Genomic DNA, 26,475 nt, shown 5'->3' on the forward strand with positions numbered 1-26,475 from the left:
ATGTGGAAGGGAATGGTGATGTGGTAGTGCAATGTGCAAGGCTGTTTCCTTGAATTATATCAATGAGCAAACAAATGGTATTGCAGGATGCCTAATGTGTACCGTACAACGAGAGTAGTGATAGTTATGCTGCGATGAGTGGATTCATTCTGAAATAATATGATTGTATTCTGAAAGAAATCTTTCTAATTTGAAATGTTGAAGGTACACAATGTTTTGTAGAAGTAATAATAATGGTTGCGATGGGTACACAGCCTTGAGTAACTCATTTATGTCGTGTCTCGAAAACGGTTCGATGTGAATGAAAACATACAATAAGAGATTGATCAACGTCCAAATAATAAACAAAGTTTCAAAAATGCGAAAAAAAGAAAAAAAATAATTTTTAAGTTGAAGATTTTCAAGTTTTTATTCCAAATTGGACTTGAAATTTCATTTGAAATTGAAATTGAATTGAGCTTGCAATTGGATTTGAAATTAAAGTTGAAATTTGACTCAAAATTGGATTTGATTTCTCTTATTCTTTGTTCCACTTTTTCTCTCGTTTTTCCTGTTTCTGCCTGCTGTTTTCTCTTTCTCTGTTACATTTCTGTTATTTCACTATCCTGTTTTTCGCCTATTTTTTCTTCCGTTTTCGCCGTTTTTAGGCCCGTCTATCCTCTTTAGCTGTCTCGTTTTTTTTTTAATTTTCTACTCCTGTCTAATTTTTGCTTATTTTTCGGTCCTGATTTTCATGTTTTTTCGATCTTTAACTCTTTTTTCGGTCCCGGTATTCGTCTTGTTTTACTCTTTTCTATTCCGTTTTTCGTTCTTTCTCTTATTATGTCCTGCTTCCCCTACGTTTCTATCACGTTTTGTGTTTCTTTTTCGTTTAATCCGTTTAGTCTTCTGTGTTCATTTTTTCTTCCCATTTTATTTTCTCCCTTTTCCTGCTCCCGTATTGTTTCTTTTAATTTTTCTCCTTTTCTATCTCCTTTTTTCTGCATCTTGACGATTTTTTATTTCAAGCTAACATCTTCAGTGCCTGATGCCAATATTGTTTGATTTCATCTGTCTTAAATTGTGCATCGTTAAAAATAAGTAATTCGAGATAATAATGGACGAAATTGCAATTCAAGTTAATAATCCACAATGTGAAAAGTGTTCACCATTGGTAAACGCACCCTAGAGCAAAACTTTCATGATAAGATTTATGTACACAGCTGAGCTCTGCAACCCGCTTCGTGAGAAATGTGCAAAACATATGTTGTTTACATGCTTTTGCAGTTGCGTCCCGTGGCACTCTGTTTAATAGTTGTTTGCAAGTAGTAACGGTGTACCTTGTGGTATCATTCAACAGAGTAAACAATAATGGGTTTTAATTTTACCCTCGTTTCCTTTCCAAACTTCATAGGAAATGCAACATAAATACCTAGTTTATATAAATGAACGATCAAACAAACGGGTTTTTTCAAATCTAACTTGGTGTTAGACTACGATATTGCTGAAAAATGTATTGCTACCTACATGCACATTTCATTGATTGACTCACGTGCTACCGAAATTCAGTTAGATTGGCTTCGTAAGTAAGGTGTAAATAGGTTTAAAATTATATCTGTTATTTTTAGCAGCTCTTAGTCACCGCTTCATTTTAATGTCTACAAAACTTAGAACTCTACAGAAAACATAATTTTGTGTAAAATATTACATATTTTTTATTTGGGATTAACATAGTGCTTTATTTTTTGAGAAACTGTAGTTTAGAGTTCAAACCGCTAGAACAATGAAATGAAGCGAGAAACATAAAAGCATTTCAACGACCGCGATGCCGACGAAAATTCGATGTAGGTATTTAGACTAAACCGCGCGGAAGTTTATAATTAGAATGACTGACTAGTTTTGACGCCACTCAGTGTCGTGAGCGATTAGGCAAGAATATTACCGCAAATGATCACGCTTTCTCAGTTTTTATTTGTTTAGAACATTGTTCACATTGCCTAATTGTGCTATAAATCAAAACTTGAATGTCATCTGGCACCAGCATCTGCTTTTCAGTCGTCTCACGAAAAGTGCAGCTCGTTAAAAGAATCAATTAATAAGTGCTTGTTACAACAAATTGAATTATCTCGGGGATAAATTTCGTTGCTTTTGTGCTTGATAGAAAAAAAGATTTTGTGACATGTGACAATTTGATCTTTAGTTGATTTATTTGGCGTGTGTGTGTGTTTATATACAGCAGCATACATATGAGCACATGGGAAATTTTAATTGAATGATTGCAATATCAGATAACTCGTTCGAAGCGACTATCTGGGTAGTCCGTGTGACCCCAGAGTTAATCCACTTATCGAGTTTTTATTGTTGATAAACAGAATAAAATTAATGGCAAAAGTATTTTGCTCTCGAACTGTAACTCATCACGAAAGAAAATACAAACGCGCAGTTAATGCGTCAGTAAGTGATGTGTGAATTGTCAATGATAACAGCTTGGCACACAGATTAAAATTAGCAACGAAAGGTCACATTTGAATAAGAGCGAGTTATTTGTGCAGTAAAACATATGTTCGGAAAGAAATTGTCAAGCATTTTTTTACGTTTGAAGTAAACAAAGCACTTTTAAAACTCTTCGTAGTACTAGTACTAGAAGTGCTTTTTACTACTACACACTTATTTATTTTATTTTTTTTTAATCCTACTCGAATAGTTTATGAAACTAAGGCAGAGGGATTTCGTTTTTAATGAATTTTCGAATATCAAACTATCAATTGGCAACTGATTATGCCATAATAATTGAATTGATTTAATTTAAAACCATTTTCTTTAAATGCTCCATAGAAAACAAAAACCAAAAGACACCAAATTTCAAAATATGCATTTTATCTACGCTTCAAGTTACGAATGATCAGTCATAGTCCAGTTTTATTCACTTTAGCAGGACTTATCCGGTAGGGACTTTAATTTGTAAGGATAATAAGAATATTTACAATGAACAAACAACTAATTATTTCGTAAACTGAAATTCGAATACTTACTTATAATTTATATATAGGTACATACTTAAAAAATTATGAATATTGTTTTTATAAGCGGTACTTTACACATTAATAAATTATAATTTTTTTAAATTTTCTTTAGAAAAACGCTCTACCGAAGGTAGTGGACTAGTATCTCATTACGAGCAAAAACGTAAAATTAGCGATTCCGACGACATGTCTGACAAACAGGCGGATACTGTTTATGGTAAGAATGGGTTTAATCATTTTTTTATTCAAGTAATCATAATCTGAATACTGGTTACTATATTTTTCAGATATTTTGATTCCATCGATGGTAATCGCTGCCCTATTTATTGTTAACGGCATCGTATTCGCGGTCATAATGCGGTACAGAAACAAAAGAAAACAACGCCTTGAACTAGACAGTAAGGAACTAGCAGAATTGTAAAGTCCCTGAACTTCGATAAACTTAAAAACCGGAATATATAAGCAATTGGGCAACCAAGAAAAGCATAAAAAAAACAAATACTCAGCAAAGTTAATGCATGTCAAAGGAAAATGAAGCCATTACTAAAACAAGAGAAGGAAACCATCACCACCGTCACCAGGATGCCATAAGAACTCAAAGGAGCTACCGCACCATCCATCCGTGCATCACAATCATTCACTAGAAAGTAGCACCAGCAAAATATGTCCCTGCTTCTCATTCACGCTTTTGCTCTTTTGCTACCGCCACAAAAGATCAAGGTTAGGGATCTGGTCAATCTCATCTCGAACCGGAAAGCAGTATGCAACGCAGTAGTTATCAAATTTTGGCGTTTCTTAGTGTTTAAATATGCCAAAACAGCCATATCATCAATTCATCATTATCATCACGGTCGACAACGCATTATCATCATAGATGAGAAAACCTGAATATTGTCATCACCTCTTAGTGTCGTAGGCATTGTCACAGTTCAATTATTGCAATGTCTGATTGTCTCTAAGATGGGTTTAATAACAGAAAAGAGGTGATCATTTATCAGTTCAAGGGCCCGGAGTTTTCTCTCCGAGTAACATGAAATAACTAGAGATGAGTAACTTAGAAACTAAACCAAAAGATTAGTATTTCTATACACACACGCATACCAAAATGGTAAGTATTTTGCACGCTGAAAAATCATATACAAAAACAGAAAATCTTATAATATTAAAACAAATGCTAATCGAAAAAAAAATCGAACATATATTTATACATATTTAAAAGCCGCAGCAATTTTTTGATAACTTATTTCCCAAAACCTCTTGAGTCACACAAATCTGTTTCATTTTCCACTGAAGGAAATTATCAAAAATTAACACTAGTAACAAAAGTTTAGGTCAAAGAAAAGCAAATATTTTCTAAATTTTTACAAACACTCATAGAACAACATCGACGAAAATTACGATAGCATACGCTTTTGCTTATTATGCCACCATTTACACGCGAGGTTGAACGAAAAAAAACAAAAACCGATAGTATTTGTATATGTTTTCCTTGTTTGTGTGGAAATTGTGGATCGGTTTCATGACAAAAATGATACCGGAAAGCTGGCGGCACATACAGATTTTCGCCAAGGAGTGTTTTAAATCACTATGCTGATGATCAGAAACCTTTAAATGCAACAGCCAAAGATTAGATGTTATCGAATACGCCTACACAGCTTTTAGGAGGAGAAAATGTGGTAGGGAAACTATTACGTGCTTTATTCGCTATAAACCTTATATAACAAAACTTGTTGAACTGAGAAAGCAAAAATAAACGAGAATGAAAAGCGAAACGTAAAACCTTTCCACGGCCAAGCGATTTGTGATCGAATATGATAATTACTAAATGATGAAGGGAGAGTATAATGGCTTATTTTGATCAATTAGTGAACCCAATGTGTACCCTATAGCGCAAAATAAGCAGAGGAGGAAAATGGAAAACTACACAAACAACCCAAGTATGTACGTAATAGAACAGCCTGCATGTTGTATCGTTCGCATCTAGACTCAGTTCATTTGAGTATCATTTAACTGTTTCAATACCCCAGGGCATTAAAACGTGAACGAATAAAAAAACACGGTAACTTTCCTAATTTTCGAGGAAATTATAATTTTTTGCCAGACTACAATATTGTACTTCCAGGATGAAATAAAATGAATTGAAAATAGTTTTTGTGAGCATTACATAGTCAACCGAATTATCCGAACTACCGTGGGTCCCCGTTCGTTTGATCGTTTAATTATTGGCGGACTTAGGGGGGAGGGGGTGGCTAGGGCGTTTAGCCACCACTACCTTTAAGGACCTGGCCGACCAATTAAAATTCTTCTCAAGAAATGTACCACAGGTTTGCTGGCTTCTCTTCGTCATCTTTACAATTTGTCTCTGTCTACCGGCTTTTTCCTACGTTACAGAAAGCAGCGTTTATGTTTCCAGTTCATAAAAGTAAGCAATGCCTTGGGTTGTAAACACCACTAACACTTAGCCCTTCTTCATAGAGGCAGTTTCGCAGCCCGTTATTAGAGTACAGGACAATTATGGGTCATAGGGTGATATATATATTTTGGACAGGCGCTACGCGTACTCTATTTTAGACTTTTAAGGCAAAATCAAATGGAAATGTCCAAAATAGAGGAAGCGTAACGCTTGTCTAAAATACATAAATCATCCTACTACTGAGTCTCGCAGTACCGCCCGTCCAAGGTTCGAGTATATGACGACTGGATTGTTAGACGATCATCGTATCTCGAAGGTAATTGAACGGTTGTTACCGGTTGAACGACAGGTAATAAAAAGGTATCGGCAATCCTAGCTATTCAAAAAAGTAATTTGGAGCAACTGGTTGGTGCTGCATAAAGTCAAGCATAAGATAGTTATTATGTCCAATTTCAAGTTCGTTTCCAAAACCACTGGTAAACGGCTAGATAATGCGTGAAACAAACCCCATAGTGATTCTCCTCTTATCTAGCAACTCCTATCCCTATCTCCTCGTGGTACCAGCCGAGATACGGGCACCCTTAACGGAGATCGAGAAACCAACCTCGGTCGTATGCTGACAGGAAAGGGGGAATCATCGTCTTCGGGTCAGCGTGGGACGCTAAACAGTACTGTCACGATGTTCCCCCGGCGACGCAGGGAGTTGATGCAGGCCCTACAAGCCATCCGTAAAACATACTACAGTACCGCCCCGCTAATCCGACAAATTTATAGCCGGAATTTTGACTCGATAATCCGACAGTCAAACTGACGTCAGTGTGAGTTTGAAATGTGGTTTTGTTTACATCCATACGTAAAAAACTCCGGAAATTTTTGAAAATATTTGTCGTAAGTACGCAATAACTAAGTTTTATACTCGGTAATACTCAATTTCGTCAACAAAAGACTTTAAAATTCTTAGTTAGTGTCGAAATAAGCGCAAGCACATCAGTCTACTGAGAATAGCAATGAAAATATTATAGCCATGGCAAAAGTGAACGTAGTTAGAAAGAGTGCCATTCTGACTTTAACGGAGATGCCAAACGAAGGTAGTGTTCGATTGAAAGAAGTCAAGTACAATACGTTTTAATTCGGAATTTTCCGGATTAGCGAGATCCAGACTATCGAGTCGTCGGATTAGCGGGGGGATACTGTAGTGCAGGAAGCAAACAACGCAAGTACGCGCAACGTCTTGTGGCTGCGCTGCCGAGTGAGGGAGAGCTAAACAGGCACTCTCGAGGACTGCTGGAATAACGTTGAAGCAGCCTTCAACGGCTCCATTGCGATTGCGCCATTGGTGCCATTGACAGCCACGTAGCCAGAGGTGGGGGCCAGGAATCCTATCTTGGCTCCTAATACATTATATGCATATATTATTGGTTATAACTATAATATATTATAATACATTTAATATATTGTGGTTCTAAACGAAAAAATATGCACAAAAAACAGTTAAAATCGGGCCCCCCCTTCTGGCTACGTGGCTGGCCATTGAGTTTGCTAAGAGGAGTCGACGTAACGACTGGTTCGACGAGGATGTTAGATAAGAAGAACGCAGCGCATGCGTCGATGCTGCAGCAAGGGACCCGCCAAAACGTGAAACGATATAGACAGAAACGAAGACAGCAAATCCACTTTTTCCGGGATGAGAAGCGCCGCCAAGAAGAAATGGAGTGCGAGAACATGGAACAGCTATATCGCTCTCAGGCTTTGTGCCGCGAGCCGAAACATGTCGAGATAAAGACGGAGGGATCTTGTCGGATGAACCTGAGGTGATCGAAGTCTGGAAGCTACACTACAATGCGCACCTGAATGGCGCGGAGACGGAATATTAAGATTGCAGGGAGAATGACTACATCAGTACGGCGAATAATTGTGATGTGCCAACCCCCATAATTTGTGAAGTGTTCGAAGCCATCAAGCAGCTCAAGAACGGCAAAGCAGCTGGCAAAGATGGCATCGCAGCGGAGCTTATCATGATGAGACCGGATAGGTTGGCCATCTTTCTGCACCGGCTGATAGTCAGGATCTGGGAAACAGAACAGCTACCGGAAGAGTGAAAGGAGGGAGTAATATGCCCAATATACAAGAAGGGCGACAAGTTGGAATGTAAGAACTATCGAGCAATCACCATTTTCAACGCCGCAACCACCTTTTCATAGATTTCAAGGCCGCCTACGATACTATCGACCGTGAAGAGCTATGGAAAATTATGGACGAAAACGGCTTTCCCGGGAAGCTGACAAGACTGATTAAAGCCACGATGGATGGTGCTGTGTGGGGATTTCGAACTTGTTATCAAGCCCGTTTGAAACATGCAGAGGACTTTGACAAGGTGATGGCTGTCTCCTGTTTAACAACTATTTTACACTACTTCTCAATGCTTGAATTCAAATTTACCGTTTGTTAAGTGACCAGCGCCCGCATGGTGCACAGGGCTTCAACCGATGCTTTTTTCTACCGCATTCACACCACCGCGCATTCAAATTCATACCGTCTGTTTAGTGGTGGAACTTACAAGACAACGAGTTAATTACAGAATGCGTTAGAACTTTTTCGAAGGTGGAGGAACTATTCAATTCCGGTGAATCAACGCAATTGTTTGCGCATAAGCTACGTAGTTTTAATTTCATTTAACATTTATTCATGTAGACAAATTCAAGGTCAGATGAATTATCCCAAATAAATGTAAATAAATGTAAACAACGCGCTAGAAAGTGTGATGAAACGAGCTGGGTTTAAGGTGAAACGGTACTGAATTCAAGCATGGCCGGAAAAATGGCGCCCATATGAGACCATACCCACATATTGGCGTCAACTTTCCGGTCATATTTGTATTCAGTACCGTTTCATCTTAAAATACGGGGTACGATCTTCAATAAATCCAGTCAATTTATCTGTTTCGCTGACGACGTGGACATTGTCGTAAGGACGTTCCAGGTGGTTGCTGAGCAGAATAAAAAACTGAAACGTGAAACAGTAAAGGTTGTATTAGTGGTGAATACGTTCCAAACCAAGTATCTGTTAGCAAAAACCGAACGTGATTGAGCCCGCATAGGCAATAGTGTGGTAAACGATGGGGACGAGGTCGAAGTGGTGGACGAATTTGTATTCCTCGGGGTCGTTGAAAGCGTCGGATAACAATTGCAGCAGAGAAATTCGCAGACGTATTCTTGTCGGAAGTCGTGCTTACTACGATATAAGCATCTTTGGCTCGAGCAGCACGTTCCTCACAATCATGTGGGAGATTTGTGCCTTGCCCATTATGCCCGTGTCGTCATTTACCTGATGAGGACGAGAAGGAAAACAGTCTTACCCCTTTATCTGTAAAAATGCTAATAAGACCGGTAGTTCTCTACGGGCACGAAACGTGGACAATGCTCGACAGGGACTTGAAAGTCGTTTTTGAACGTCGTGTGCTTAGGGTCATCTTTGGCGGCATGTATGAGAACGGTGTATGGAGGAGAAGGATGAACCATTAGCTGGCGCAGCTCTTCGGTGAACCCAGTATCTAGAAAGTTGCTAAAGCTGGAAGGGTACAAAGGGCAGGACATGTGAGAATGCCGGTCAACAACTTCGCGAAAATAGTTTTCGCGTCGAATCCGGTTGGTACCAGACACAGAGGTGCGCAGCGTTAGACCAAGTGGAGTATGACTTGGAGAGTGTGGGACAGTCGATAAATTGTAGACAGACAGCCATGGGCCGAGTTAGTGGCAGAACATTATAATGCAGGTCAGGTCCTGAGGGACAGCGAACTAGAATAATTAAGTTCCAAAATCAATTTTCAGTTAAAATTTATGCCCAATTTATGTCCATTTTCAAGTCCAAATTCAAATCCGGTTTCAATTCCAATTTCGAGTTTAAATAGAAATTAAACTTCAAGCACACACAAGCTAATCTACATTAAAGTCCAATATCAAATTTAAATTTCTAATTTAAATTTCAATAATAACAATTATTAAACTGAGTTCAGGTATCCACGACGACAGACTACCACGTCAGCATAATCGTTAAGATTGGGGCACCTCAGCCGCAGAAGGTTCAGCTCAATTTCAAGTCCTATTTATAGCCAAATAAGATACAGGTCTATTTTCAAATCCAATTTCAACTATTTTTCATATTGTCAATTATATAAGACTCCAAAAAGGTAAGCCGTTTACAGACGGCCTTGCTCGTAGCAGGTTAAGAGTTCTTCAATATAAAAGCGAACACTACTTTGAATGGTACATTACAGCTGGAGCTTTAAATTTGATAAGCCAATTAGGTAGGATCCTGTCGTGTTATTATTGGCTATTGTTCTATTTGTCTTATATCTATTCAAATCGAAGTACAATACATTCAGTGAGGAATGTACTGTTCCTAAAGTTATAACTCTGCTCAATCAATACCAGGCAAGATAGTCGCGTGAGATTTTTGTCATTGATTACTATTATCTCTCTATTACTGATATCACAGTCTTAAAACGGTATAAATTTTCAATATTGGTCAGTTATCAGATAACATGATTTGTGGATCAATTCAAGTATTGCACGGTACCTGTTCGCAGTCTGAAATCTTTCCTGAAGCTGGATAATACTAAGTGGGAGCGAAATTGAGTGCTTTTGAATCACATGATAGTAAAAGATTTTGTTAGGTTTTTCTAAGATGAAGATATATTATTTATTACTTTTCATAACGTTTGCTACTGCCAGAGCAGCTCCAGCCGAGCCAAAACAACAAGAGTTAAAGAATTTTGCTCTTGACGAAATTATCCCCAACAGCTTTAATCAGAAAGGGTTTGGTGCTAGCTGGCTATCAGGTGAGATTGCAATTTCAAGTTTGTGTCAAGAATAACTATAGCATAATACTTTTCGAAGGTAATGAATTGTTGTACCGTAACGATGATAACAACTACGTTAAGTACAACGTGGAAGACAAAACTGAAACTGTACTATTAAAAACTGAAGATTTGGTAAAACATTCTAGCATTTCAGTATATATTAAACAATATTTATAACTAAATTAAAATTTTTAGTCCAAATGGCCTGGCTCAACAGTCCAGTTTATATATCCGGACTTTAGCAAGGTTTTGATTCGGTATGCAGTCAAGACAGTTTTTCGCCATTCGACACTCGCAAAGTATGCGCTGTTGGATATTCTTTCTGGGTAAGTCGGGATTTTTTTAACAAACAGACCTAAACAAATTTAAAACAAAAAACTTTCAGAGTTTCTTATGACATTTCAAATGGTGATGATGTTTCTATCTGCACCTTATCACCAACTGGTCAAGCTCTAGTCTATGTGAAAAATAACAATGTCTACTTACGACCAACCCTCACAAGTGATGATGAAATTGCTCTTACATCCGATGGCGTGCCTGGCATTATTTACAATGGTGTACCGGATTGGGTTTATGAAGGTAAATAATTAATTCATAAAATCGTAGTTTCAGATTAGTACCTGTAACTCAATGAAGATATCTTGCTATATTCTATAATCGATATCTTGTAATATATACTATTAGAGGAAGTCTTCGGCACGGATGCTACCTTATGGTTCTCAAACGATGGGACTCACATTGCTATGGCTAGTTTCGATGATGTAGATGTAAAAGAATTTACATATCACGTCTACGGAGATCCGGATGATCCTGAACACCAGTATCCCGAGGAATATACGATTAGATACCCGAAAGTAAACAACACCAACCCAAAGGTTCATCTTAGGGTGATGGATCTGACAGCGTCTCCACGATCTTGGGTGGAAATTAATGCTCCCACTGAAATTGTATCCAACGATCACATACTAGGAACGGTCAACTGGATCGGCCGAGACTTAGGAGTAATCTGGACGAATCGTCGACAAAATGTCGCAACATTCCAGCGTTGTAATGTGCAGTCTTTAATCTGTACCGAGGTGAGTATTCAATTTAAATTCTATCCGATGGTATTTGTTAACTGTCCTATAGTTTGCCAGTATTGATGAAGCTGATGGGTGGTACGATCTGTACACGCCACGTTGCACTACCACGGGTGATCGCTGCTTCTTCCTTGGCAACAACAATGGTTGGCGCAAAATATGGGAACTGGTAGAATCTAACCCAGTTGTCTTCAAGTCTGCCGATGAATATACCGTAACCGCTATTAACGGTTACGATGAGGCTAGAAATGAAATTTATTACACAGCTGTTTCAGCCAAAACACCACACCACCGTCACGTTTACCGGGATAGCGATTGTTTAACGTGTTCATTGCTTAAGGACAAACTAGAAAATGACATCCCTTGTAATTATGCGGGCGTTTCCTTCAGCACAGACTATACAAATTTTGCAGCAACATGTTCTGGTCCTACCGTTTCGTACTCTCAGATTTTCCGCACTAGCGACCTCCAACATGTAATGGACTGGCAGTTGAACGAGGAGCTTCGAAATAAACTGAACAGCTATAAAAAGACGCAAGTACGATATGTTAGAGTTCCCGTGGGAGATGGCGAATTTGAAGCTTCTGTGCGATTATACCTTCCACCGGAAATTGATTTTGAAAATCTCCAAAATAATGAGGAAAAATTCCCGATGATCGTACAAGTATACGGGGGACCCAATTCTGTTAGGGTAACTGATAGCTTTGGAATCGGTTTCGGAGACTATTTGACAACTACAAAGAAAACTATTTATTGTCAAATAGATGGCCGTGGCACGGGAAATCAAGGTTATAAGTACTTGTTTACCATTAACGATAACTTGGGTACATTCGAGGTAGTAGATCAAATTGCGGTTACTCGGTACCTTCAAAATAAGTATAATTTTATCGACCGAGATCGAACCGGTATTTGGGGATGGAGTTATGGTGGTTACGTGACATCAATGACTCTCGAAAAAGACACTGAGCAGGTCTTCAAATGCGGCATATCTGTCGCTCCAGTAACATCGTGGATGTTCTACGGTAAGTATTGATAAACATTTGATTAAAATTATCATTAAAATGTCAATCTCGTTGTTTAGATTCTATATACACGGAGAGGTATATGGGTTTACCTACAGCAGAGGACAATCGAGCTGGATACGACCGGGGAGATGTCAGCCAGTATGTTGATGGAATGAAAAATCATCTGTTTCTTTTGATACATGGAAATGCTGACGATAATGTACATTATCAAAATTCAATGGTTTTCGTACGGGAGCTTGTAAAAGAAAATATTCAATTTGAACAAATGGTAAGTTTTACATTGGCACTAATTGCATTGCTATTGCTGCTTCTTTTTTATGTTCCAGAGCTACCCCGACGAAGCTCATGGACTTTCTGGAGTACAAAAACATCTCTACCATACCATGGATTACTTCTGGGACCAATGTTTTGAATAGAAAAGAAAGTGTTAGTGTGCTTATGGCATGTTACTTAATAATATGATGTGTATATCAAATTGAATTATATTTATCTAGCATTTTCGAAGACATTTCTAAATTTTTCAAAACTATCGTGCAAAGTGGGCCGCGGCCATGTCCCAGAATCTCATGGAAGTTTATACGCGGGCGAAGTTATTTGAACGAAACCAATATTTAGAAGCAACCGAAGAACGAAAACAATATTTTAAAAATTCTAGATCTCTTATTTTCTCAGAAAACTCCAAGAACAACTTTCCGATTTACATACCTACTCTGATTTCGCTTACAGCTGTCCCCGAATAAAGGCGGTGAGAGGTGCTGTACTCCCACCTCATTTCTTAGTTGCTCATTAACCAATAAAGTGGATTTTTGGCATTGTTAGCTATATCTGCTATAACCAAGTCAACTACCAAAACTCAACTTTATTGGTTAATAAAGAGCTGAGACATCGTGGTGGGCATAGAGCACCACCCATTGCCTTATACGAGGGATTCTTGTATCTCCAAAATTACTAATTGCAAAACATTTTTTTCTTGAAAATGCATCAAAGCTCGTCCTAGTTCCAATCGAATAGCGGTCAAAACGTTTGTTTTTCACTCAAGTAGAACTTGGTTTTACTCCAGGTTGAAGTTTTTAGACAACCCTAAAACGTTTGTTTATTTTACCGAAAATGTTTTTTTTAACTATTCAGTGGTCGGGTTGGAACTAACTCAGGATGAACAAAAACGCTATTTCAGAATTACGGATTTCTGGAGAACGCGTACATTATTTGATGGCCAAATGATTTATTTTATTTAAACAAGAATTATTGTTATAGTTATACATTACGGCGGTTTAACCCCGTTGGTGGGCGTGATCCACCCCGCATGGAAATAATGCTTTATTTTTAGAATGTGTTTCTAAACCGCAATACTAGATTAGATAATTAATAACTCTCACCCGTTTTGTTTTCATTTGCGACATTCGCCCTTTTGTCAATTCTATCTTCAGTTCTCGAGTAATGAAGCAATTTGTGTTTCATTTGTATGGAAGTCCCCCCTCTTAAAGGGCAGAATAGTCATAATTCCCCTTCTAAAGAGCGGAGGGGTCTCAATTCACCATAGAAAAAATTCTTGTCTCTAAAAACACCCTAATGCCAAATTTTGTTCCATTTGCTTGATTAGCTATGCAAAAATTTGTGTTTCATTTGTATGGGCGCCTCCTCTCTTAGTGGGGAAGGGGTCTCTAACCATCATAAGAACCTTTCCTGGCCCCAAAAACCTCTACATGCAAATTTTCACGCCGATTGGTTCAGTAGTTTTCGATTCTATAAGGAACATCCCGACAGACAGACAGACAGAAATCCATTTTTATAGGTATAGATAATTCAAATTTTTCGTTTATCTTTTCCTTGATCTTTGCCCAACTTCCTTAAAATGTCGTAATTGTTCAGACAGGCAACACTGATTAAGCGCAAGCGTTACGGGGCAACCGGGCGACGGCCTCTACTGTGTTTGACAGTTGACTCCTCAAATTTGACAGTAAATACGTGGAAGTAAATATGCAAAAGTAAGAAGTGGATGTGTCTCTCGATGTCCTCAGTGTTCGGATTAATATTGGAGTTTTATAGATTTTGTTGTGGACATTACGGTAGTATTTAAAACGGATAACGTAAATCAAACCGCTGGAAAAAATGCCACCGACAAGGAAACCCAACGAAGGTCTGTTAGCGCGGGTCAACTTCCCATTATACGCTATTGAAATGTTGACTAGCCGACACGTCCTTGTTGCTGGTGGGGGAGGAGCCTCGAAAACCGGAGTAGCTAATGGATTTGTATGTAATCGTTAATGAAAAGCCATTTCAATCACCTATTAAATGTTTCAACATATTTGATGAAACAACTAAATTATTCATTGCAGGAAATATATGAAATTTATCACAATGGTGATCGCTATGTAGCCGACGAAATAGTTCGACATGAAACTGGTCCAACGGTTGTGATGAATTGTGCTATCCGGAATGATGAGAAACGAACCTTACTCCTTGCTGGTCAAGAAAGCCACTGCCAGATGTATCTTGTAAACTCAATAATCTCTTCATCGGATGGCGACATGGTGGGTGGCACTAAAGCAGATTCGTTAGATGGTCTGCGAAAACGCAAAAATATTTCTTATCAGCCGCAGGCCAATGGCCAGGCCAATCACCAAACCCAATCAGCTAACCAAAAGCATGAAAAACAAGAAAATGCAAATAAGGTCAAAAAGCAAATTCGTTTCGAAATCAAAACAGGTGATTCGGTGCAAACTGATTTTACGGAATCAGAACCACTGCAACGAGTTGTTCGAATTAGTCCTAATGGACGTATCATGGCTACCGGTGGAATGGATGGACATTTAAGGATATGGAATTTTCCCAAAATGACTTTATTGTCAGACATCGCTGCCCATACTAAAGAGATTGATGATCTGGACTTTAGTCCAGATAATAAACATATTGTTTCGATAGCGAAAGATGGACTTGGAGTGATATGGTCAATAAATCCAGACAAAGAGTCTCGAAAGCTGACCTGGAATCCGCCCGAAGGAATACGGTATCTGATGAAACGCTGCCGATATGGCGTTATTGAAGGTCAAAAGGATAAGCATCGACTCTTTACATTGGCAAATCCCTTTTCAAAATCGGGCAAAGCTAAGGGACTTCTTCAGCAGTGGAATCCGGAGACTGGTCGGTTGACGCGTGTGGTAGAAATTGATGAATCATTAGCAGCGTTGGCTGTGCGAGACGACGGTCGTTTTGTAGCCATTGGGACAATGTTCAGTGGTTCAGTATCGATTTACATTGCATTTAGTTTACAGCGAGTGCTTCATGTTTCCAATGCCCATGCAATGTTCGTAACAGGACTGGAATTTCTTCCGGTTACAAACTTTGATGGTCCGTCTGTTACCGGCGACACTGAAGCGGCTGTTCTATCCATCTCGGTGGATAATCGCGTTTGCGTGCATAGTTTGCAGTACAGACGTAAGTCATTGTACGTTTTTTTTATAACTGTATATACATTTGGACATCATATTTCAGATTCTTTACCAGCCTGGGTTGCTGTTTTCGCAATTATTTTGATATTGTTCGTTACGTTTTGCTTCTGTTCATACATTGGATTGTGAGTGGAGATGTTCGTTGCATAGGATCGAAAAGCTATTAGGTAATCGTTGTACAATTTATAAAACATTAAATCAGACGAACGAAATTGTTTAGGGAACAAAACTACTATTGTAATCGGTTTAACCTTATTGACTCGATACAAGCAAATAAGAGCTCATTGTAAGTGAGGTGTTAATTTATTCTATTGTCCTAGTAGTCTATCATAAAAATAGAAAATATATCAATGCACTATAAAAGCATAGTTTACAATCTGTCAGCTTGGTTATTGTTCGAAATACGAAGGGTTCTCAGTTATCTGTCCCATCTATCCCAAACTCGGTTTACTTACATATTGGACTACGGCCCTATTGAATTGTTGGTCTTTAATTATGCAATGCTGTAAATTCTAAAATTACATCTTACACAGTTTGGATTACGTTTGTAATTTGTAATTTGTTTGTTTATTTCTTACGGTAGCCTGTTAGTTTGAAACTTTTGTATCAGGTCAAGGAAAATACATCAAGGAAAATAGGTACAATGTAATTTATCTTCTCATTTGAAAACATTTTAAAGCTTGTTTGCTAAGTAGTAATTAGCCGTTTTCCTATAGTGGAAGCACTATTATTTTGAACATTAGCGGCTCGTATTTCTGGAATAAGTTTTTGAAAATCTTTATCTTATCTGCAGACATTGACACGTCATGGTTATCCAACATCTGTTCAAAATATTTATGTAAAATAATTGTAACAACCTACTGTCCATTATTGGTTAAAATACCCTACTTCCCGATCCCCGTTGCAAGATGAAGCCGATAAAGCAGGCGCTGGAAAGTGGTATATTTCTTTCTGTTGTTTTGGGCTTCTGTCAGTTGAGTTGAACGCTGCGCAACGGCAACGAACTTGTTTTTTTTTCAGTCGATATCCGTTGATCGTGCAGTTCTATTCAGTTTCGTTTCGAAGCGAGTAACACTCGGTTGAATTTTTTGTTTGTGAAAATTATTTTGTCTTTGTTTGACTAGTTTCATCAACGATTTTAAATTGTTCGATTTCAAGAGTTCCCGTTTTTAATTATCGTAAGTTTGTGATAGTGTCAAGTTCAAATTGTGTGAAGTGATACTGTTTAATCAGGAAGATTGAAGGTATGCACTTATTCAGTACCTACATGTTTTTATTGTTGGATGAACAATGGAACGTTAAATGTGCTGCGGAGATTAGAATGACAAAAAATCACTAAAATGTTCATTGCGCTTCAAATTTAACTAACAATATGCCGTATAAGTGAAACGATTTGCTTTGCTTTTCATGAAATAACATTAAACATGTCTCGTTTAATAGAGAGCAAACTAAAGTTGTATTATCACAACCTAAGTTTTGTCATACACTCCCATGCAGCCGCTAAAAAGTTGTTCGCTAATATAGAAATACACTCAAGTCGCTTTTTACGTAAAGGATACGTTCCGCGTGAATCAAAACGACGCGGAAAAAATTCCATTCAAAATTCCAAAATTCGCGTCAAAAACCGCATAAACACAAAAGTTTGCATAAAAAACAACATAAATTTCAAAATTTGTGTAAAAAACCTTGTGAATTCCAAAACTACGCGTACAATTAGAGCACATCCGAGTACATTCCAAAATTTGCGTATTTTTCCGCGATTTTCGAAATTTGCGTAAAAAACACCGTTTTGAAAATCGCCTACAAATATTGGCATAAAAACCAAACCGCGTAAAAGCGATTTTAGTGTATATCGGTAAATTAAACCACAGAACGAATTTCACTAGCACCCAAATTACTTTTTACGCTGTATGATACGTAATGCGTAGAAAAATTGCATGGAAAGACCCGCGTGAATTTTGACATTTGCAACAAATCGCGTATTTCCCCGTAAATTTAATAATTTGTATAAAAAATGGATATTGGATAAATGGAATTCAAATTTATGTGTACTAAATTTGCATTAAAATGATCGCTACAAAAAATAATTTAAATAAAATCTTATAAACTGTTTACTCTTATCAAAATGTATGATGGTCTGTTTCAAAGGGCGCGAGGTTGACGTAGAATTATGTGCAGTTCAGGTACGGTACGTAGCACACAATCTTGTTTTGCCTTGGTTTTTTTTATTCCTGTATGAACTCAGCACTGCGACCAGTATTGTTAATCTATTGTGATACCGCGGATGTTTGCTGTATAACCTGGATTACATTTCATTTTGCTATAATCGCTATTGACAGAGCGATATGCTTTATTAAATTTTGTGTTTGCATGTAATGTGTATTGGATTTACTCTTCCTTCAAAACTTTGTTCTACTTTACACAAAACCCAGTACTATCTCATATCATGAAGTCATCCTTGGCGAGAATCCATTGCGTTATTTTAACTAATAGACATTTAACTATGTGAGAGCCTTTTATCACTGTCAAAAGCATCAAAAAGCTTCATCGGAGTAATATTATAGAATGCAGCATGAAGAGAAGGTAATGAGAGGCCTAATGAAAATAAAGTCATGTTAAAGTCACTTGACATCGAATGGCCTGATTCTAATAAGATTCGATCCCACTCTCTCGCTTGTCAAAGCAGACGGTTACGGAACTTCCCTGATTCGATCGATTTGGTTTGTGGATAATAACTAGTCAAACTGTTTAAATATTATTCACCGCTATTCTATATTTTGAACGAAATTTCCGCCAGCAAAATCAAATAGGCAAAACATCTCGTTCGAAACAATAAAGAACGAAATAACGATACAGAATAGGGGTGATTATTTAAATATTATTATCCACAAACCAAATAGTCAAACTATTTGAATATTATTATTTAAATATATAATCCACAAACCAAATCGATCGAATCAGGGGGGTTCCGTAACCGTCTGCTTTGACAAGCGAGAGAGTGGGATCGAATCTTATTAGAATCAGGCCATTCGATGTCAAGTGACTTCAAGTCAAGGGATAATGAAGTAAACGCTGTAGATGAAGAGAACAGTTACTAGCGACATTGGTCAGATGAGGAGTTCGAGGTGTCGGCTGGCCGGGACCGTGACTGGGTAGGGTGTGCACCGGCTGACGAGCGTCAACAGTAAGTTTTTTCATGCAATGTAACATAATTTCCTACGTTTCATCCTTAGAAACTGTTTCGATGAAAAAATTAATCAATACGGGACACTTTCCGGGACGTTTAGTAATCCGGGACGAGCCATCCAAATCCGGGACAGTCCTACTCTATCTTAAATATTTACGACGCACTCTCACTTCACTCTGGATGGTGCGCAGAGAGCGCTCATGGTGCGCCGCCCAGTGTGAACTGGGAGTGCGCCGTAATTACTTAAGATACTTACTTAGTTCAGCAATACTTAGTTCAGCAATCTTATGGATAATAATGGACTTTATAAATGCCCAACACATAACATTTTCGAATTTTGCGTGGTTTAGGTATTACAGTTAAAAAAGCAAAATAGGTGCACTCAGTGCAGGACAGCCCTGGTTGATGTTGAATTAATAAATAAATAAATCAATAAATAAAATCATCGGGAAAGAAACCACGAATTTTGATAAGAATTAATTTATTGGGGAGAATACGTCATAACCAGAACATTTGCATGGTGTATAATATTTTTCCATTTAGCTAAAAATTTCACGACTAATTTGACTATAATAGATGATATTACCGATAATCTCACTTAGAAGTTTTTAATTATAACAAAGAAAAGTAATTTTATCTAAAGTGCATTCAAATAGATTAGACTGTCGATGAAAAATTAGACTAGTATATAGAATAGGCTCACTAATTCCTAATTCCTAAGAGTCCTTCCTAATAGGAATCGTGCTTTCAATTGTTCAAAACATTTAAAGTAGGCCAAAGTAAATTTATTTTAATGCCGTAAATATCCCAGTAATCCCAGTATCAATTAATTGGAAATCTCATTATGATGGCTGTTTAAACCTAAACCGTACCAGTACCATAGCAACAAATTTACACCATTTATGATTCTAGTTTAGTATAATTTGATAGGATTCAATTGCATTAGCAATACCTATTAAAATTGCTTCCATTCCATGGCGAAATTGTATTGTTTTAACGGGCAGTATAACAAAAACTCCGCCGACTGTGTAGCGAGTAGTTGTCTACAATTTTGCGTTTCCTTCGAGCATCTGTGACCGGTTGCTAGTTGATTCCTGTTTTGCCATAAAAAGCAACGCCAGAAGTCAACAAACCTGCAAGTCTTCCTCCGTATTCAGACCGACTGTGTGACACACGAAGCAAACGAGAAAGAGAGTGCAAGTTGTGCAAATGAACCTCATCCAGCCGATTCGTGTCTGAAATGTAGTTTTTTTTCTGCTGCACTTGGCTTTATTTCTGGTGTGTAATGAAGGGTATTTCAATGAGTGCATCGGGATTTCGTGTTTGTCTAATGACTTCATCAGTGGATAGATGCCTTTTGCTTTCTCATACACATCACCCACAGTAGGTTATGGTAACATAACAAAGAAACTCAACTTGATTACAAAATGCGTTGAACTTTTTTAATTAAAAAATTATGTCCAATTCTGGCCAACATAATTGAAGAATCAATCACGAAACTTGTTTGAAAAGTTGGATGTTATTGGTAATTCTGGAAACGCGAAGCCATCAATGCGACATAGTACCATTCATTTAAAGATTATATTGCGGCCTTGAATTCATGTGATGGTGAATTATTCGTTCAAAAGATCATGGGTTTACAGCTCGCAGTACATCGTTTTTCCATTTGTTTAACAACACTAAGAGTCAGTCAGTTGTTTTTTCTCGATTGAAACAATATTAAAATTAAAACAAAAAAATGAAAAAAAATAAGAAAACTGGAATATATGGCAATTTGGTTTGAAAAGGCTTATTTTTTGTTCACGTTTATGGTTTTCATAAAAATAATTTGAAATTGACTCAATCTCAAACACGAATCCTAATACTGAAAGGAGATTCCCCGGAATGTGCACGAGTGTCTTTGTTTGTGGGTCCGCCTAATCGCGAAACTCGTGAAATTCATCTGCTAACCGAGTTTGGTCTACTACAGTAGGTCTACTCACATACATTGGCAAACCCTTATTACCCTTGAACTGATCCTTCATAGCTTCCCTCATACTACTACCTCTACCTAGCCATACCATGGCTAATAAAAAAATTAAAAACAATTTTGGGTTTCATTTTTTCTCAAAATCCGCATAACAAATCGTCAAAAAAGCAAATCCTTGGGGCTAAACACCTTTAAAGCCTTGACCCTTTTTTATCGACAGACTTCGCAACCAGCAGTTAGAGTACAGGAGAATTACAGGACTAGAGCAATGATCCCACTGACTATCTAGCAGCCCCGTCCAATGAAGACTGGTTTGTTAGACCGTTAGCTTCAGGCACGATAACAAATGACAAGTCATCGTTTGTTTTAATTGTAATTGCAATCTAGTATTTATTATCGAAAAAATTTTTTCATGCTCCAGTGGAAAACTGCACTTTGTCGTAAGCAACATTGCTTTCGTTTATCTGGGACAGACAGCAATTATTTACAAAAATCTATGCATGTATTCTTTATCTGTGCAAGAGCTCTCCAACTAATATAAAAAAAAGTGGAAATAGTTTGAAACTGGTACTCAAAAGTACTGAAAGCTGGTAGAAAAAAACCAAAAGCATGTCTTGTTTTTAAACAAATAGTGAAAAATAGTAATTTTCTAACATAATCTTTTCCTTGATAGCGAAGAGACAATCCATAAATAACAATAACAGGTTAGTTTGAGTATAATTCGAATCAAAATTGGTTATACTACTGGTTTCTTGTCTATATGTCTGGAAAGTAGACGAAGACCCGCCGTAGACGAACCCATCCAGCACCCTACAATTAAAATAGAGATTAAGAAATTGTAAGCAAGAAAGGTATTTTAGGCATCATTTTGTAAGTTATAACTGATCGTTCGTTCATGCAGAGTGGTATGAAAATAGGAACACGAATTGATTAAAAAATTTGCTAAGATGTCACGTACGGATACACAAAACTGGATACTCCAGCCCAAAGATTATCTTTTATGGAAAATCGGGCGTAACCAAATGATATGTTTAATGTTTTGCTGATTCAATTCACCGTGATTGCCGTTACGCCAGTAAAATCTGGATATTGCCATCTGGATTTTTTTTTTTATTCCAAAAGATTTATCGGTATGCTACAGATTAAATTTCTGCTTCTTCGTCTTGCGAAAAGTTCATCATATCTCATTTCAATTGAAGATGTAAAATTGAGGAGAGGAAACTCTCCAAGAGGTTTCCAAAAAACTATCTTATTCTTTTCATCGGGCCAAATAACTGCCAGTTTTTAGCCTGTTCTTTATATTTTCGTTTACCAGATTTTTAGGGAAAATATCTTTTGACTTTGCTAACCAGTCACCACGGTTACCTTTTGAAATTCATACGAGGCACATGTACCTGGAACTAATAGTGGTTTCACATAGGTCGAGATCAAGGCAACGTTAAAATTTTTTCGCTGTAATGCATTTATTGTGCCGTAATAATCGAAAAAAAAAGCCTAAAGAGTCTTTCAATGTTACTTAGGCCCTTATGAAAAGTTACGCGAGATTTATTCTTTGTGCTGGTACTGTCTTGGATATCTCTGAGCATTTCATATCCGTTAGTTTGAACGTCTCAGGTTTGAACGAATGTCGGATGTTCAGAAATAGCATTGTTTACGATGATGTCAAAAGCCTATAGACGTAGTACCGGTACAGGAAAAGGATGGTTTGCATGTTCTCGTCTGTCCACCTGACGTCTTCTACAGTATCGTTTCATTATATTTCATTGTAAGCTGCGCAGTCAGTCAGGTTTGGGTTACTACTTGTTTGTTAGTGCAAATAAGTAAACAAATTACCATGACAAAGAACTTAATAGCCGCCAACATCCCATGGGCTGCTGGTTTAACTGGTTTTGTATCTACACCATTTATTGAGCTTGACTATAGCGGTTATACTCTACGCCTACACGCCAAAAGTTATATGTTCTTTAGTTTGAATCATTAAATATCTCTCCTGCCTTTTGTGATAATTAGTAAGTAACGAATTTCTCGTTTCTAATATTTCCTTGCAGTACACTGAATATCTTTAAATACTAAATAGTTTCTGCAACTAGCAAAAACACACCATCACTGTTGTAGTTGTGCTGAGTTTACCAGATTTAGTGCACCTTGACGCGATGACTGAACCAGTTAAGGAAGTCCAATCAACGGAAGGTGAGTTAACGAATAAACAATTTACAGCTTATTGATATTGCATGTTACACATTACAACCGCCTTGCAACTACTGATATTATTTGTAATCAACGACTTTACCAGCTATCGATTGACAATCACGTCGATTTGATTGTTTGCCCTGTTTCTATCATCGAACGGTTCCAAAGTGAAGTACAGGTATACCTCGATATAAGACAGCCTCGTTATAAAACAACCTCGATATAAGACAATTCGATATAAGACAATTTTGTCTTATATCGAAACAATTCGCTTTGACATAGCTGATAACGATACCAGAGTTGATTTTCCATTCTGAAATCGGCGCCATAAAGATGTTCATTATTTCAAAATAACCTCAAAAATAGTAAAAAACTAATAGTTCAAACAATAATAAATAGTTCAAAAACCGTAAACACATAACACAGAGCAAAACTGGCGACCGCTAATGCAATTTTTTTTTTTGAAAAAACCGTGTTTCGATATAAGACAACTTTTAGAAATTATAAATTGTCTTATATCGAGGTATGCCTGTACCTCAAAAAGTGGATCATGGGTTGAGCCTATAATGTCATAAAACTTCAAACGCGACAAAAAAAACAAAATTCCAAAATTGAAACTTGAGTTCTAATCTGCTTAGATGCCTCATTTCCTTCGGCTTCCTGTGTATCGTACTCAATATGCCCAAAATAATCCGTTATATGTTTGCTGTAGAGAGTTTGACAATATCTCAGAATGCTACAATTTTAATATTAGTAAAATAACCTTTAAACATAGAATAAGTAATATGTAGCGACAGTCTGTACGAATTAGTCGAAGACTTGTAAATAAAAATAAAAATAAATTAAAAACGTTGCCCATCCGATATTCCGCAGATGTCTGGCTGGCTTGAATAATTTTAAAATGAAATAATTATTCTTGCTTTCATACAATCTATATGCTATATGTCGTATATGTCGGATAATAATAGTTCGACATTCCATTGCTTTTTTCCAAATCTCGTCTATAATTTCAAACTAATCAAGTATTGATAACATTGAAGCAATGATTTGATTACATGTACTCCTTGTTAAGGAACAGTAAACAGTTGAGGAAACCCAAATCAGAGATACTATAGCGTATAAACACTAATTTCCAATTACTAAATTCCAATTTTATAACTAGGTAAATGTTGAAGTTAATCATAATACGCGATAAACGTGATATTTTTTGTTACGTTTGCCTAGTCGGGTTGTTATTACGCAGGTATGTTTATATAGCCATTTGTATACTTTTTATGTGAACGCGACCAAAAAGGCAGACATATTATTTGTCTGCAATGCCAATAGTCAACATCTTCCGTCCAAAAGCTTTCTCAGCTTTCCTTCTTTTCTCACGTCTATGTATTTCCACAATAAATGCAGCTGAAGTACATGGGCGCCTGTGTAACAGCTAGTTTGTACAAGCAGGGCAGAAAACGGAAATCGACATATCACAGGAATAAACATTCGTGACTCATCCGAGTTTTCAGTTGTGAGCGAGAGGAAAATATCTCAGTTGGCAAAAGTGGGCTTTTGTAAATGTTGTCTTTGGATATTTTACTCACTCGCCAACCATCTTTCGATTAAGGTGAAGTGAGTCTCGCTTTCGTTGGCCTCTGATCCTTATTTAATATAAATACTATAAATATGCCACCATAAAACAGCTGTACCTATGTAAAATAATAAAACCACAGCGTTTTTGACGTTAACAAAAGTTCGGAAAAAGGACTTTTTGGCTTGTTAAACCAATATGCTGCGAAAATGTCGATATTGGTATTTTTAGAGCGGAAATTGTTGCTCTCTTGCGTGGTACCTTCTGAAGTGAATAACAGCAGAAAATAGCACATTGCGTCGACGACAAAATTTTATACATAATGTTTTATGTCTTGTTTGCCAATAGACAATCAGCATCCGCGCTCTGGTTGTAGTTGATGGGCGGTGGTGTTGGTGCTCTTACATTATGCTTAGTAGCTTTTATTTTGCTGATGTATGGCACCCGTCCTCCCGAAGCGTCGGATTATATTTTCAATTCGTCTGGAGGCAATTGGAAATAGGCTGCGCGATATGGTTCATTTACAATTGTCTTTACTCGGATTTAATATTTCTAAAACTTTTTCTGGTCAATTTTTGATACAAGTTCACTAAATTTCTGTTCCTTCTTGAGAAGCGATAATCATTACCGAAATTCAGCAAAAATGTTTAACGCGTCGAGTGCATGTAGCATACGATGATGTATGTATTTTTATCCGCCAGCTGGTTGGCGCCCTTCGTCCAGAAAAAGGCAAATAACAATGGATCTAGAGCCAATGTTTTAAAGGCAATGTTCCATGATTCAAAGTCGCCTACCTGTCTGTTTGTGGTAAAAAATGTGGTCTAGACAGTTTCAACGCCAAAGCGTGTGTCTAGAATACCAACTTCGATCGTTTTTTATTGCTGAAAAAGAAACCGCGTCACGTTAAAACTTTCGCCTTGATTAGCCAAAAGCAATTGTGACATTTGAAAATATTCACATTTGAAAGTTTTTTGTGATTAAAAAAATTGTTGACAACTTTTAATTTATTTATATTTCATTAATTAGGCCATTGCAAATCATATTTAAAGTTTTTGTCACCCCCCCCCCTTGGAAATTGGCTTGAAAAATCGGGGGGCAAAAAAATAATTTGTAGGATATGAGTCAAATTTCTTTTTATAAAATCAATTGTCTGCGGGCTCTACAGTCTGAAAAACTCGAAAAATGAGTCTCCGAGTTGAATTAACGCTTCTAGCACGAAACAGAAATAGAAATTAGAACAATGGAATTTCCGAAAATCGTCCAAAAAAATTTTCCTCCGTTTTTGTCTTTTTTCGTATATTTTTGCATAAAAAATAATAACGTATATATTATAGGCAAGAATAGATTCGGTTTTCACGTTTAAACCTTAAATAAAAATTATTAAAATCCATGTTTTTTTTGCTCGATTAAAAAATTCACTTTGTTTTTTTTTCGCCCCCCCCTTCAGTGGCCGAACACCGGAAGGACAAAAACTTTATAAAATATTTGCAATGGCCTTAATAGCATAGCATAGCATAGTTCGACCGTCCGTGAGTTGTCCGCGATTGATCTAGATCAGCTGAAATTGCACAAAGAACCATCACAATGATGCTGGGGGTAGCACATCATTCACAGTGTGCATGTTCTGGTGATCTGATTCTTTGTGATGATCAATAGCAAAGCTGGCCACGCCCATGCAGGTCAATTTAGGAGGGAAAGGAATATTAGTCCGACACTTGCTGCTACTAGTGATC

General features: G+C 37.3%; 4 protein-coding genes across 4 annotated transcripts in view; all 4 read left to right on the forward strand.

Annotated features, from left to right (window-relative positions):
- The window catches only part of LOC128740407 (uncharacterized), a 139,976-nt gene extending 134,839 nt beyond the window's left edge, over positions 1-5,137 (forward strand). The window contains exons 12-13 of the mRNA XM_053835947.1: positions 3,115-3,219; positions 3,290-5,137. Coding sequence (XP_053691922.1) covers positions 3,115-3,219; positions 3,290-3,423 — 239 coding nt within the window. The 3' untranslated portion in view covers positions 3,424-5,137. The remainder of the gene's footprint in view (positions 1-3,114; positions 3,220-3,289) is intronic.
- Positions 5,138-10,098: 4,961 nt separating this feature from the next.
- LOC128740408 (venom dipeptidyl peptidase 4) lies at positions 10,099-12,793 on the forward strand. The gene is made up of 8 exons (XM_053835949.1): positions 10,099-10,252; positions 10,311-10,405; positions 10,469-10,599; positions 10,659-10,852; positions 10,958-11,349; positions 11,402-12,374; positions 12,434-12,645; positions 12,704-12,793. The coding sequence occupies exons 1-8, from the start codon at positions 10,099-10,101 to the stop codon at positions 12,791-12,793; spliced, it is 2,241 nt and encodes a 746-aa protein (XP_053691924.1).
- A 1,568-nt stretch (positions 12,794-14,361) lies between these two features.
- On the forward strand, positions 14,362-16,188 carry LOC128742452 (prolactin regulatory element-binding protein). The gene is made up of 3 exons (XM_053838820.1): positions 14,362-14,627; positions 14,714-15,812; positions 15,870-16,188. Exons 1-3 carry the CDS (start codon positions 14,487-14,489, stop codon positions 15,953-15,955), a joined length of 1,326 nt encoding a protein of 441 aa, XP_053694795.1. The 5' UTR covers positions 14,362-14,486; the 3' UTR covers positions 15,956-16,188.
- A 710-nt stretch (positions 16,189-16,898) lies between these two features.
- Positions 16,899-26,475, forward strand: part of LOC128741180 (GYF domain-containing protein gyf-1) — a 45,558-nt gene continuing 35,981 nt past the window's right edge. The window contains exons 1-2 of the mRNA XM_053836798.1: positions 16,899-17,070; positions 23,031-23,172. Coding sequence (XP_053692773.1) covers positions 23,136-23,172 — 37 coding nt within the window. The 5' untranslated portion in view covers positions 16,899-17,070; positions 23,031-23,135. The remainder of the gene's footprint in view (positions 17,071-23,030; positions 23,173-26,475) is intronic.

Source organism: Sabethes cyaneus, chromosome 3 (genome assembly GCF_943734655.1).
Source record: "Sabethes cyaneus chromosome 3, idSabCyanKW18_F2, whole genome shotgun sequence".
NCBI lineage: Eukaryota > Metazoa > Arthropoda > Insecta > Diptera > Culicidae > Sabethes > Sabethes cyaneus.

Bases quoted from the DNA above. Each gene is read 5' to 3' on its own strand.
- LOC128740408 (XM_053835949.1), top strand. From the start codon at position 10,099: ATGAAGATATATTATTTATTACTTTTCATAACGTTTGCTACTGCCAGA. The intron at 10,406-10,468 runs GTAAAACATTCT...TAAAATTTTTAG, and splicing joins TATTAAAAACTGAAGATTTG to TCCAAATGGCCTGGCTCAAC. The intron at 10,853-10,957 runs GTAAATAATTAA...ATATACTATTAG, and splicing joins ACCGGATTGGGTTTATGAAG to AGGAAGTCTTCGGCACGGAT.
- LOC128742452 (XM_053838820.1), top strand. From the start codon at position 14,487: ATGCCACCGACAAGGAAACCCAACGAAGGTCTGTTAGCGCGGGTCAAC. The intron at 14,628-14,713 runs GTATGTAATCGT...TATTCATTGCAG, and splicing joins CCGGAGTAGCTAATGGATTT to GAAATATATGAAATTTATCA. The intron at 15,813-15,869 runs GTAAGTCATTGT...ATCATATTTCAG, and splicing joins GCATAGTTTGCAGTACAGAC to ATTCTTTACCAGCCTGGGTT.